This window comes from Cheilinus undulatus, linkage group 18 (assembly GCF_018320785.1).
Source record: "Cheilinus undulatus linkage group 18, ASM1832078v1, whole genome shotgun sequence".
NCBI lineage: Eukaryota > Metazoa > Chordata > Actinopteri > Labriformes > Labridae > Cheilinus > Cheilinus undulatus.
In genome coordinates, this window is record NC_054882.1 from 29,934,700 (window position 1) to 29,948,767 (window position 14,068).

Here is a 14,068-nt window from a genome sequence, read left to right on the forward strand (position 1 = left end):
GTGACATACAGTAGATAGGATCGAAATCATCATGCTGGTAAATCAAGCACGTCAGTTCCAGTGTCTGTGGAAGAGCCTGTCTGGCTATTAGTGACACCGTCACATCCAGGAAACACAATGACACTGCCTGGTGGCTCCTGCAGCGACAGGCTGGCAGTTAGACAGCTGTGACAGAAACAAGAATGACTCATCTGCAGCCTGCGGTGCCTCACACTGCATCTGTGACCCAATATGTACATATGTGATGTGTAACAATGATTAATGCTGAATATCAGCCTTGTTACCTAGAAAATATCACCTTTTTAACTGAGAACAAATATGACTGTTGAAATCCAACTTAAAACAGTTAAAGATATGAAATTGTCAAATGCATCAAGTAGCAACTAAAAGGCTTTAAACTACTAGAGACTGATACAGAGATTAGGTCTGGCTCATGGAAATAAAAATTATACTGTATATTATCAAAAGTTAGAGACATTTTAGTATTTAAGAACCCTCTTTAAAAATAAGTCTGCGCCTTAATGTCTCATTTCACTTTAAAATCTCACAGACCAATCAGAAGGAAAATGTTTCTGTTATCATGTGAACCTTTTTTTTCCCTTAAAGATTTGTTTTTTGGGTATTTTTATGCCTTTATTAGACAGAGGACAGTGGATAGAGTCAGAGTCATTCGAACCTGGGCCACCCGCGTACATGGGGAGCGCCCTTAACCACCAGGCCGCCTGCTCCCCCATATGAACCTTTTTAATGTCCCCTATCATACTTTTCAATCCACACCAAATTCTTTTTCTGTAGTTAAATTCATATAATAATCTTTGGTCTACCTATTAAAGCAGGCCTGTATCCAAACAGGAAGTTGATTGCTTTTAGTTCAAGGTAGTAGAAAAATACAAAATTGCAAAAAAAAAAAAAAAAAAAAAAAAAAAAAGGTTTAAAATGCAAAATAGTGGAATTTTCAAATGTGACAAAAGGGTGCGATTAATGACAGAATTTCTGGGATTAATTGCGTTTGAAAGTTGTAATTCTTTGATAGCCCTTGTTGGAATTAAACTCAACAAAAGGCAAAAAATACATTTTTATTTAGATATGCTGCTTAAAATCAAAATGCAACACATATCATTTAAATCTAAGGAAATCAACCCTATGTTTAGAGGAGTCTGCAATCCTCAAGCTATCTCTCAAAAGCCAAGTGCATAGTTAAAATGCCTTTAATTGACCAGGACTTTGTGTAAAATCACTGACATATAGGAAAAAAACATTAAGAAGTCATCTTTTCCTTAGTTTCTTTTTCAAGAGAAAATGCTATCTACCTAGAGTTCACCACCAGGCCACAGAGAGCTCACTGTATCTTTCCTTTTCATCCTTTTGTATGTTTTATTTCCCTTGTGGCTGGGTCAATGACATATAAACACTCTTTCATTTGCAGTTGCACCACCCGACATTTGGAATTAATTTCCCATTAAACGGGCAAATACTTTGGCACATGTTGTTACTTTTGTTCTAGTCAGAAAGTGGACATACATTTTCAGAATAAAATTGAGAATTTATGGTAAAATAACATTAAGCTGTTTTATTGGTTAAACCATCTTACATGGAAAGTGTACTTGCTCACTAAAGCAAAACTTATTAATCCCTTTTTGTTAATATGTGATACCTCATCAACCCAACTAGGATGACAGTAAATGTTTTAAAAGCTTTAAAAATTACTTTTTATTTCATATATTGACACTTTTTGGAGTTTCACCACCTTAACTGGTTGCACCACCTGACTTCTGCAACTAATTTCAACTCATATTGTTATTTTTGCTCTTCATTGCACATGGACACATACATTATATACATATATACACTGGTTGTGCCACTTGGCAGTCAAAGTGTGCCTATCCACCTGTGATAGAAAATAACTTTTTTATTTTTACTCTCCTGAATATCACAAATATGGAGGCAATAATAATATCATAAAAGTTAAAATAAGAATTTTTTTTCTGGTGTGGAATATGTATGAGGTTGTATGTAGATATCTGTGTAAGAGTATAGACATGTACATATGTACATATGTAAGTATATATATCTAAATCCTTATCATGTCTGAAGGTGTCTATTACAAATTACAGTTATACATTTATCCACAATTACACAACGGTACAAAGGACTGAGAATGGACATATATGTGTATACATAACCAAGATATGTATGTTTATTTATCTAAGTAACATATCTATATATATATTAAAACAATATACGATTTCAGTGTTTGAGGGACAACATTTAAACACTCTGGTGATGGCAAACTAAAGTCTTGTAATTATGCAGTGCTGCTTTTTCCTTTCCTATCTTTCTTTTTCTTCTTGTACTGTTTCCTTTAGTCTGTTTTTTTTTTTGTTTTTATAATGTATCAACCATTCCTTGTACTGCAATGATCAATACATGACGTGGTGAAGTTTAACTATAGGCCCACCTTGGGATTCCTGACCTCACCTACGCAAACTCACTTGTCTACTTTCCTTGTGAAAGTTGTGCTTGTAATGTCTCATGTGCAATCATTAATAAATAAATAAATAAATAAATAGAGGATTTAAAAACCATTTCACTTGGCTATAAATGTCAGCTGGAGTTAAATGAATGATAAATTATGTTGCAATCTGTTTCTAACTTCATTTGAAAATAAAAGTCCCAGATTTTTGATGATCTTAGTAATTATATTATATTGATACATTTTAATATTTGTTTATGTCAAAGATTTCAACCACAAAATCATACTAAAGAATTCTACTTTGAATTCCACACAATTAAAATGCCATTTTTGGTAGCACCAGTAATCTGTTCATTTACTCAGACGGTTGTGACACCTGACATTTTTAGGGCTTGGGATGCCAAAATCTGAAATTAATTATACTTAGGGCAGCCAAAAGATTAACATTTTCTATCATGATCAATCCAGAAATTCTGTTGTTAATCGCCATTAATCGCACCCTTTATACTGCCTTTTAAAACTGCACTATTTTGCAAACAGAACTGTTTTTGTGTCATTCTGGATTTTTCTTCTGCAGAGAGATGTTATGTTGGCTTAACCAAGGCGTCTTGAAAAGGACAATTAAGCATGAGATTAATTGCGATAAAAAGAGCACTAATTGTGGACACTGATTAGTCGCAATTAACGTGATTAATCTTGGCAGCCCTAATCATTTAAATATACTGAAAATGTATTCAGTAATTGATATATGCCATGAACAGATTAATTATTTTCAAAATATTCAAAAGATTCTGAGACAAGGACATCTGAAACCTAGATATTTAACATTGTTTTTATCCTAGTTATTTTATGAAGCTCAAAGTTTTATAAAGCTAGAGCTGCAGTTTAAAGTTCCTCATTTGAACATGTTTCCATCAGAAATGGGTCACTTTTTCACTCACCAGGTGGTTGGCGTACCAGTACAGCGCCGTCCTCTTCAGCACAAACCAGTACTTCTTCCATTTAATTCCAAGGAAGCCTTTGCTCTCTTTCTTCCTGTACAGCCAGCCCTGGTGGTCTGGCTGACCCAACTCTTTGACCGAGATCCGTCTCCTGCTCATTGTACCATTGCCTGGTCGCAGAAAACACAGAAACATGAAGCTGCAGATAAGTGCACATGAAGAAAGAAGTAGGAACACACTGCAGCATTCAGCATTTGAACTCTAAAAATAACCCTTAAGAAATTCACACAACATCCACATCAGTCATTTCCAAAGTGTCATTCAGCCGACCTCTTCCAGTAATAAACCAGACAGAAGTAACGATAACAAGCTAAAAAAACGTGAACTGACTGAAATCAGTAAGATTCAGAGAAAAGCCAGAGATACTGGCACACAGACCTAAAATAGATGCAAAATGAAGTGAAAGTAACTGAGTGTTGTCTAAAAAGACTTCTGCACACACTAATTGGCATGACACTTGGCACACGCCCACAAAGGGTCCAAATTACAGTGATGGGCGCACAAAAAGACATAGTGTGGGTGATATCTTACCTCCCCGACTCTTCTTTTTGGATTTATGTCGAAGGGACACCTTCAGGGGAGGAACCAGAAGAAAAAAAAACGTTAGGTCAGAAAGTCAGGAGACACCTTAGCAGGCTCACATCCTATAGTTGAGAAGATGTGACTATGTGAAACATCCTGTTTCTCACGTCACATGCATTTTGTCTCTGCTGTTCTCTCTATCTCCCCACACATTCACACATATGAATATCCCCCCACACTCTAACATCTTCATCTGTGATCCGACTCTCTCTCTGTTTTGTGCTGTTTCCTCTTGGTTCTTCGGTCTCTCTGTCCACTATTGCTCCTAAATGAATTAAACTAAACTGCTAAGGCAAACTGAACTCACCACCCAGTGGAGTATAAGCTCTTGTTGCTTTGCATATTTAACTTTGTCATCATAAAAAAGGGGAAGCAGAAGTAGCTCAACCATTAAAATGAGAGAAAGGTTTCCACTTTATTAAGAGAAAAAATACACAAAACAAAACGCACTCTGTCTCATACAGAAAAAGGGAACTTACAGGGTTATAGTCATCGGCAGCCATAGAAGGGGGCACAGATATGGGGAAGGCAGCCTGTTGAAGAAATCCAGAAGACAGATCTTATGATGCGCAGGACACTCCTCATTGATACATGGGTGTTTTTTTGGGTTTTTTTTTTTGCTTCAGCATGGCAAGAGGAAGTGACGCCATACAATTAGTGTTATTCAGATTGATTGAAGAGTGAAATACAGCACAAGAAAGCAGGAAAAACAGAGGTTAGTCTTCCTACAGACAAGGGAAATGAGTCAGAAAACAAGCTAAACTTTAAAAAGTTGCCATTGTCAGCAGCTCTGCATGTGCTTGCCTACATTACCTGAAACTACTGAAATTAAAAGTAATCTTTTAGATATCACAATCTAAAGTCAGATTAAATAAGGCATTATTAAGTGAGGTTCAGCACAATGACAAAATAAAGCTGTTTTGCAATTCATCAACCCAAATGAACAGTTAGGCTACATGAAAGATTTTGAGACATTCAAGCCACCATTATTGACCAACTTCCCCTTCACAGTTGGGTTCCTTATTTCACAAACCTACCTAAGGCAGACAGAAAATACCACAGACAAGCAATGCCATACGTTTTATTACAAATCTCCATTGAGATGCCTTTTAAAGGATATTGCACTAAATTCTTAGAAAATACCAAACAAAAATCTAACCTATCATTTGACCTTTAGATCTAAAATACCACTCTAATAGCCTATTTATAATGCAACTCTGACATAACACCTAGTAGATGAGAGCTACGCACAAAAACACCTTCCTTTAGTCAGGAAATGTAAAAGCACAGGTGGCTGTGTGGTCACAGGGTCCTCAAATCAAGTCCTGCTGCAGTTAGTCACATTCAACCACTACCCACAGTCTACATAAGTCCCCAGCAAACAACCTTAAAAAAAGGAAGACACATACCTGGAAATCTAAATCATCAATGATTTACTTCAAGTCAAAACAAAGCAGTTTAGCATGAGTATCCTCACACAGAGACAGCAAACCTGACAGTGCTAGTCTTTACTAAAACTCTGTGTACATATGCGTGTGTGTGTGTGTCTATGTCTTGCACAACACAAAGGCATCATTTCTTGTTTTCCGGGTGTTCGAATGAGCAAGCTTCATGTGGGAGATATGTAATGATCACCACAAAAACCACAGCACAGGTCTGACTGCAGGGGTGTGTGTTAACTCAGTTCCTGTAGGACTTTATGTATGCAGATGTGAAAGATTAGGTGTGATTTTTACGAGGAAATTCATACTGCATAAAAGTCTCTGCAGATTTACCTTTAATATGCAATTAACAGTAACAAGAAATCTAAGTTGATTTAGTCTGTGACAATCATGCAAAACCTGTGCATATTGTCAGTTTATCCGCATTTCCCTTAATGAGATAGTAAAGAAGCAATGCAAGAGTTTGAGTAAGGAGTGGGGCCAAGGCATCACATTATGTAGGTGACATATTATAGTTATACCAAGTAAAACAAGGGAACGTCTATGAAATGATAAAAAATTAAGACAATAAGAAGGCACTTATTATAAATAGAAGTTATCAGATAGTCTTCAAAAAACAGTGGTTCTCAACTGGTCTAGCCTCAGGACCCACCACCACCTCCTCTATGAGCAATTATAACCTGAAATCCAAAAATTTTCAACAACATGAATAACTTAAACAGAGAATATTTAAGTTTTTACCATATATGGAAGAAAACATGACCGAAGGCAGAGCCAGGACAAGCATATGAAGTTAAGATCTTGAGAAAACTACCAAAATATACTCATTACTATGGAAAAACTGTAAAAATCAACTTTATCTGTCTGCTCAGACCTTATACATCACGGACTTTATCCCATAGTTTTTTCCAGGCACACCTTGTGACCCACTGAAAACAGGTGCACAACCCACTTTAAGGTCTCCAGCTGTCAAAATTATATATATATATATATATATATATATATATATATATATATATATATGTACAGTGCTTAACAAATTTATTAGACTACCTGTCATATTTGTCTCAGAGACCATCCAGCATCATGAAGTGCTTTAATGCAGACTCTTTCATTTTCAGTGAGCTCTCCACGTTTTACCATTTTGAATGGGAATGAGGAATTTCAAACTGAATTACCCTTTCTATACCCAAATTTGAGCCGGCTCACTGGGCTTCTTTGAGAAGTCAGAAATTAATCAAGAAAAACATTCAACCACTGCAACTCATTCTTCTGTTCAGGAATGCAAGTAAATAACTATAATTTGACATATTAATCAAGAAATAATGATGTGCAAAAATTGTTGCAGTTAATAAATACATTTCAGAGTAAAAAACTAGATTATGACATTAGAAAGTCAAACTTTTTTGCTAGTCAAAGTCATAGGCTACATTTAGCACATTGTAAAGTCAAAAATTTAAGAGAAACCGACTAAAAGCAGTGCTTTGATAACCCCAGATTACAGAAATGTCTCTATGAAACCCAAATTATAATGAGAATATGATGATTCTGTGCTAAAACCACTGGCACTCCCTTTTTGTTCAGCCTCGGGAGAACTTCAACAGATTCTTAACTGCTTATTTGTGCAAGGAAAACAGCTTCATCTGGTTTCATTTTCAGGCTCAACCGGAAGTTTGGGTTCACGTAAGATTACGTCTTTCAGAGTAATAAAAAGGAACCTTTTCTTAAAAAATGTACGCTTTTATAAACTAGCAAATTTCAATTTTTTTTTTTTTTTTTTTTTTGAAAATAAACAGATTCTCTTCATCTTTTGATTTATTATAAGAGACGGTGTAACGACAATGCATCGTTTGCACTTTTCTTTTTTTGAAAAATAAAAGCTTAAAACACATTCAAATGACGTAGTTTTACAGCGAAAATGCAGCAAAATGAAATAATCTTCAGTTCAACATATGTAAAATAAACTTTAAACGATTCTCACCAAAATTCAAAAATGTTTACTATAGTATAAACGTTGAAAACAAAATAAAAGTCTCTAGTTTGGCTTGTAAAGCTAATGTCAGACGCAGTAGGCTAACCCCTGTCATGTTTTGTTGTAGTGCCATGGCCAACCCTAACCAGACAAGTGGCCTACGAAGAAAACTGAAGGTTTCAAACAACTTTAATAATGCAAATAATTTTTAAGGATCACTCTACCTGCCACCATAACTTCAGTGAAAGCAGTCTGGCCCGACAGCTCTGCTCAAAGTCTGACCAAACCTTAGCGAGCATGTCGACAGAAGAAGGAGCTCAGACAGAAGTCGGCCGGTTTCAGGGGAGTTCAGGTCCTGTTTGGGTGTTTCTTTTTTTCCCCTCCTCAAAGAGAGACACACCCAAACCCCTTACTAATGTGTCAAAATATTGAGGGCACATTCCTAGTTTAAAGTATCTACAATTGTGTGCTGCTTAGTATGCAACTCAAATGAATTGTGTATATGTATCTGGAAGTCATTGCAGTTTCCACGTATGACCACTAGGTGTCGACAAGTTACCACTATAAAACAGCCTCTAGAGCCTTTATTTAAAAAAAAAGACAAAAATGAACTTCTATTGGACATAAAGGCAAAGGAGATATGACAAATAATTCAGAGCTTGACTTTTATTTGACTATTACAAAAGTGTTTCTGTTCCAGCTCCTCTCTCAAAGCTGATAATATTTCTAAAACCTAATGAGAACAATTTTATCCCTAATATGAAAAGTGTCTATATGGCAGCAACAAAAAATCTCCCAATTTATTGCATTCAGAGGCCTACACTAAATACACTGTAAAAAGGGACAACAAGAGGTTTTTAATGTTATCTAAGACAGTCATGGCTCAGTGAGAGTACTGCCCTCCTACCAACAACCTTCACAGTCTCCATAAGGAGCTAAGTTTGTAGCCATAACATCACTGCCAAGGCTGTATTCTGCAGACACTTGGATGTTCTGGTCTATGTTGGCCCGTGCTGGGATGGCGGTGAACCAGCAGACACATTCCTGTGTCCTGTGTTATTATAGTCTCCATTTAATTTCTGCTTAAATGAACAGGGGCCTCTTCTCTCTTTCCACTTGCTATTGTGCTGCAGCAAGAGGAGTTAAGTGACTATGAAGAGATCCTCTCCCTTTATATCTCCCACATTCTCACACTGTAGCTTCGTCCTGCCCTCCCCTCCCATTTGTCACCCTATCTTTGTCATACATATCAAATAACTTCCCTGTGTTACCCCCTGAAAAAGCTCCTCCAATAAACATTTCAATTAAACACACTGAATCAAAAAGATTTTGACACAATTCCCTCTTTTCTTATTTCTGCTAGGGAATAAAAAGTCTCAGCATGTCACTTTGAGGAAATTTAAAGGGGACACTTTGCTGAAGCCATGTTTGGGTGGAAGTGAGGTAATCTAGCCTGCGACTCGAGTCAAAGGCCCGAAGGATTCATGGGAATGCTGATTGGTCACGCCATTGTAGCACTCAATCTCCCATCATGATCCATGCTGAGAATTGTCACGGCACTTAGATAATGCCTCTCTCCCCACAACCAGAAACTGTGTGCGTCTGTGTTTGAGGGAGACACATGAGAGAGGGGGCAAACAGAGTGGCCATTATTCAGCAGGGGAATCTCACACAGTGTGAAGGGGGGAAGGGTGCAGGGCTGGAAATGATATCAGATTCTAGCTTGCTTGGTTTGATTGCACTGCATGCTGTGTACTCACAAGGAGTAGTAACTGCCTCTGTAGTGGCCAGCACATAAATTTAGAGCTCACTAGATGTGTCACTTGAGTTTTCATAGCCCTGACTGAAAAATTGAACGCTATTAATGACAGTTTGGTTGAAATCAAACAACTTTTCATGATCTGATGTATTTGATAAGCACACAAACAATCTAAAGTGACTCAAACAAAGGCAGTAAAACACTCCATTTGTCCTTATATTGCACCCTTTATACTATATATAAACTAACAGTAGGGTCAAGGTTTCCTTGTGGGTCGAATCAAAAAGTCACCAGTGGATCATAAATCTGCACAGCTGTGTTTTGTTCACATGCCAGTACTGACTGTGAGCCTAATCCATCTGACCTCTGTGGAGGTGTTCACTGAGGTACTGACATTAAGTCATGTTACTGTGGTGTGTGTTCGTGTGTGAGATTGCTGCAGAGTCCTGAGTTTACCTCTGTGGACGTTTCGTTTCCCCATCTGCTACAACCAATAGATACCAAATAAGTTTCTATGCATAGCACACTTAATAAGGAAAAAGAAAGAGCCCCAAACCATATAGCCACTTTGAGTGGTGATGCTTGGTGGTCATTTTTTAAATAATGTTTTATGCTTATCTTGTATAGCAATGTTTATTTTGGCAGCTATTTTAAATTTAGTCTTAGTTATTGTCCTTTAATTGAAATGCCTTTAGATTTAGTCACATTTGAGTCATTTTTACTCTTGAAAGTCTTTCAGTGAAACTTTCTGCAAAAACCTTAAAATTCAAACAAAATTTAATTCCTGAAAATGTTCAAGAAAATTCCAAAATGCATCATTCCACCCAAATAAAAATATCCAATCAAATTCCCAAGAATGTGCAAATAAATTCCACAAATTCCAAGTAATATTTTTGATGTGAGACACCTTTGCACCCTGAGTGAAGTTACCCACTGAGTTTCAACATCCGCTTGCGACTTTAGGGCTATGTAAGATCATATTTTACCAAACAACTCCTCAGTAGCAACTCAGTACTTAAAGTACACTTAAATGATATATGTTTTACTTTTACTTGTGTAGATTTTCACTAAAGTAACTGTACTTTTACTTGAGTAAAATAGAAGTGTACTCTTTCCACTCTGTATTTTATTTTTGTATCTACCCCTCTGAAGCACAGAGCCAAGTAGGAGAACACTGTAGACACAGGTCATCCGGCGGAGGACGAACTTTGTCCGACTGAGGAATCCGAAACTCAAAATATACACTATATTGGCAAAAGTATTCACTCACCCATCCAAATAATTGAAATCAGGTGTTCCAATCACTTCCATGGCCACAGGTGTATAAAATCAAGCACCTAGGCATGCAGATTGTTTCTACAAACATCTGTGAAAGAATGGGTCGCTCTCAGGAGCTCAGTGAATTCCAGCATGGTACTGTGATAGAATGCCACCTGTGCAACAAGTCCAGTCATGAAATCTCCTCACTCCTAAATATTACACAGTCAACTATACTGCTATAGATATGTCTTTATTAGCAGATATTAATTAGCACTTATTGCCATTATTCATGTTTGGCAGTATGGCTGTCCTGGGATCCCCTGCCCTCCCATAAGCCTACATTGAAAGCTAAGTTAAGGAGGAAAAGGCACACAATCTTATTCTACCTATGCCGATAAGGAAAGCAAAAGGCAGGGAGAGAAGCAAAAAACCCGAGAGCAGAGTAGGCATCAATGACAACTGAATGACACTGATTAACTAAGAAGCAGAAAGAAGGAGGAGCTGGGGTGGAGGGTTGCAGAGCAAGCGGCAGAGCATAGTCAGGCAAGAGCAGTTTAAATATGGTAGCATAAGCGTGATTAGCCAATACCGTACTTAGAGCAAATCAGATGGCTGGCAAAGTTTTGCGTGACATCAGCTGATCTCAATCATGGCAGTGCTTGACTCCGTGGCCTGCCTGAACTAACGCTATACGCTTGATTTGTATTTCAAAGTGTTATCCATTCATTTTTTACACCCCTTATCCCTTTAAGGGCCATGGGGATTTTCAATGTATCTTTACATCCTTATTTTTGAGATTCTTTGTGCTGGAAAAAACTGGTTACTTTAGAGCCAACTGCTAATGTGGGTAAAGTAGGTTAATTTCCTGAACACCTTTTACTAATGTGCATGTTATGTTGCTGTGTTCTGCTCTGGTGGTCTGTTGCTAAGAGATGGTGAAATTTATTTTATTCATGTGAAACCTATTGAGTCTATAACTAAGGCTTTACCTCCTTCTGCTGAACTAAACCAGTTGCATTCCCCACATTGCAGAGTGTACTCCCTAACTTGTATGCAAATAAACTTAAAAGCTAAACTGTATGACCACATGATAATCACTCTTATGTCAGTGGGATTGATGGTATTTGCTTTAACCCATCACAGTATACTTACAGCTTGAGAGAAGGACCAGGATCGTATTTGTGGTTGATTATACCTGTAAGAGACAATAACAGTAAACACTTAATAGTTTGAAACAGACCACTACAGCTTAAGTTCTTAGCAGGGAAGTTGTCCTGTACACCAACAAGCTATATTTACTCTTCAAACTTCAGATCAGACAAGTCTTGTGAGAATTTCCAACACATAGTTATTTCCTCTCATCTCATTTATAACCAATCATTATCCTCATCTATGTTTCAAACCGGCTTTCTTTGAAATAGCCCAAAGAGCACAAATCCCACTGAGTCTGTTTAAGGGTTGGCATTAAGTCTGTGAGAGAGCAGTTCTGATAATACATTTGGCAAACAGCCACAGCAACATGGGTAGACAGGAAAGTTCCCAATGCTTAAAATACACCATTTACCTCAGCCAGGCCTCACCCTGCAATTTCAGAGTATGAAATTGTCTCTGGCTAGGTTTCCCTGTCATCCATAAATTTTCACGTCTTTGTCTCCTCCTCAAAGTACCAAATTGCTTGAGTAGTTTCTGCTCTAGTTTAAGAAGTGCTTGGTTTTACTGCCTACACAGTATGAACTTGCTTTTTCATGCATGTTGATGGTTTTGATAAATCAAACAGAAACAGAACTAATTCAGGATCACATTTTATGGATTAAAATTACAATGACACTCAATTAAATCCACCATCAATCATATTCCAATGCTTTCATCCATGTCACATGTTTCTTAATCCCTGACTATGAGTCACCTGCTTTGCTAATTTACTAAAGCATCTTTATATGGATCTGTACTGTGAGTAATGCCTTTTGATCAAGCGTGCAACAAACCGGACGTGGAGTGTTCGTGTGCAGCGCTCAGAATAGACCTGCCACAGAGGGTCGATGTATTGTGCGAGGCATTTAGTCATCAATAGTGGCGTTAATGCGGGGAGTTACACCTCCTCAGGCCCTGAGGAGACACAGGGGCCACGGATGATGAGAAGGAAGAACAGCAATCCTCGGATGTCGTCATATTTGTGCAGTGGGAAGTGGTTATTTATAGTTGAAAGTGAAGAAAAATCAGGATTTATCATAACAGTGACATTTCTACAGATGTTTCAGCTTTTGAAGTGCCAAAGGGGGTGGATGGCAAAGGATAAACACTGGTGTGTGGGCAGTGTTCACTTACTGTAGATGGTAGGATCCTGGGAAAGAAGAGTGCCTCATAAACATGAAACTTATTTACTCATTTAATAGTAAGGTCTTCAGGGATTTAGGCTCCAGTGGGAAGTTTTTAGCTGGTGATAAAACAGAAATAAACTCTGATCTCTCTTTAGGACTCACAAAAGCAAACAAGACCATTAATAACAAGTCTAATATATTGTACAGTGTTATTATTAATTCCTAGAACTGCTGCCAGGGGTTAGGAGTCAAAAGAGTTGAATGACAGCGTGATACCTAAACAGGCATTTGATATTTACAGACAGAAGCCAGATGAGACTTTTTGTTTAAAAAAAGCCAAACACTTGAACAGCCTTATCTCCAGGCAACGTCAAGTCCGGCCACATATTCTCTGTTGGACTGAGGTCTAAGCTTTTACTCGGCCACTCCAGAACATTCAATTTGTTGTCTTTAAGCCATTTCTGAGTAGCTTTCACTGTATGCTTCAGATCATTGTCTTGCTGGAAAACAAATCTTCTTCCAGGCTGTAGTTCTCTTGTAGACTGAATAAGGATGTCATTCAGGATTTTCCCTTTATTTTGTTGCCTTCATTTTACCCCCTACCAAGCCTTCTAGGGCCAGCTGCCAAGAAGCATCCCCTCAACATGATGCTGCCACCACCATGCTTCACAGTGGGGATGGCATCTTGTCTGACGGCCAAAAAGCACTTGGCCATGGAGACTCCCACATACCTTTTGGCGAACTCTAGTTGAGATTGAGATTTTTTTCAATAGTGGCTTCCTCTTTGCCACTCTCCCATAAAGCTTTGGCTGGTGAAGAACACAGGCAACAGTTGTTGTCAGAGTCTCTCCAATTTCAGCTGCTGAAGCTTGTAACTCCTTCAGAGTAGTCATAGGTGTCATGGTGGCCTCTCTAGTCTCCTTCTTGCACGGTACCCCAGTTTGTGAGGACAGCCTGATCTAGGCAGATTTACATAAGTGCCACATTCCTTCCATTTCTTGATGATGGATTTAACTGTACTTCAGAGAACGTTCAGTGCCTTGGAATTTTTTTTTAATCATCCCCTGACTTAAACTTTTCACCAACCTTTTCTCTGGGCAGCTTGGAGTGTTATTTTGTCTTCATGGGGTAATGATTTTTTCAATTGGCATTACTTCAGTTTTCCTTTTTGACATCAACAAGTTTGTTTTGTTTCATAATTTTGTCAACAGGCCAAATTCTATTGCCCAAGATTGATTTATAAAATCAATAAAAGGGCATT

General features: G+C 37.8%; 1 protein-coding gene across 1 annotated transcript in view; it reads right to left on the bottom strand.

Moving 5' to 3' along the window:
- LOC121526043 (connector enhancer of kinase suppressor of ras 3-like) overlaps window positions 1-14,068 on the bottom strand; it is a 62,293-nt gene that overhangs the window by 3,367 nt on the left and 44,858 nt on the right. The window contains exons 15-18 of the mRNA XM_041812324.1: window positions 11,642-11,684; window positions 4,536-4,589; window positions 4,006-4,045; window positions 3,415-3,584 (exon numbers count right to left, since the gene is read on the bottom strand). Of these exons, the coding sequence (XP_041668258.1) occupies window positions 3,415-3,584; window positions 4,006-4,045; window positions 4,536-4,589; window positions 11,642-11,684 (307 nt within the window). The remainder of the gene's footprint in view (window positions 1-3,414; window positions 3,585-4,005; window positions 4,046-4,535; window positions 4,590-11,641; window positions 11,685-14,068) is intronic.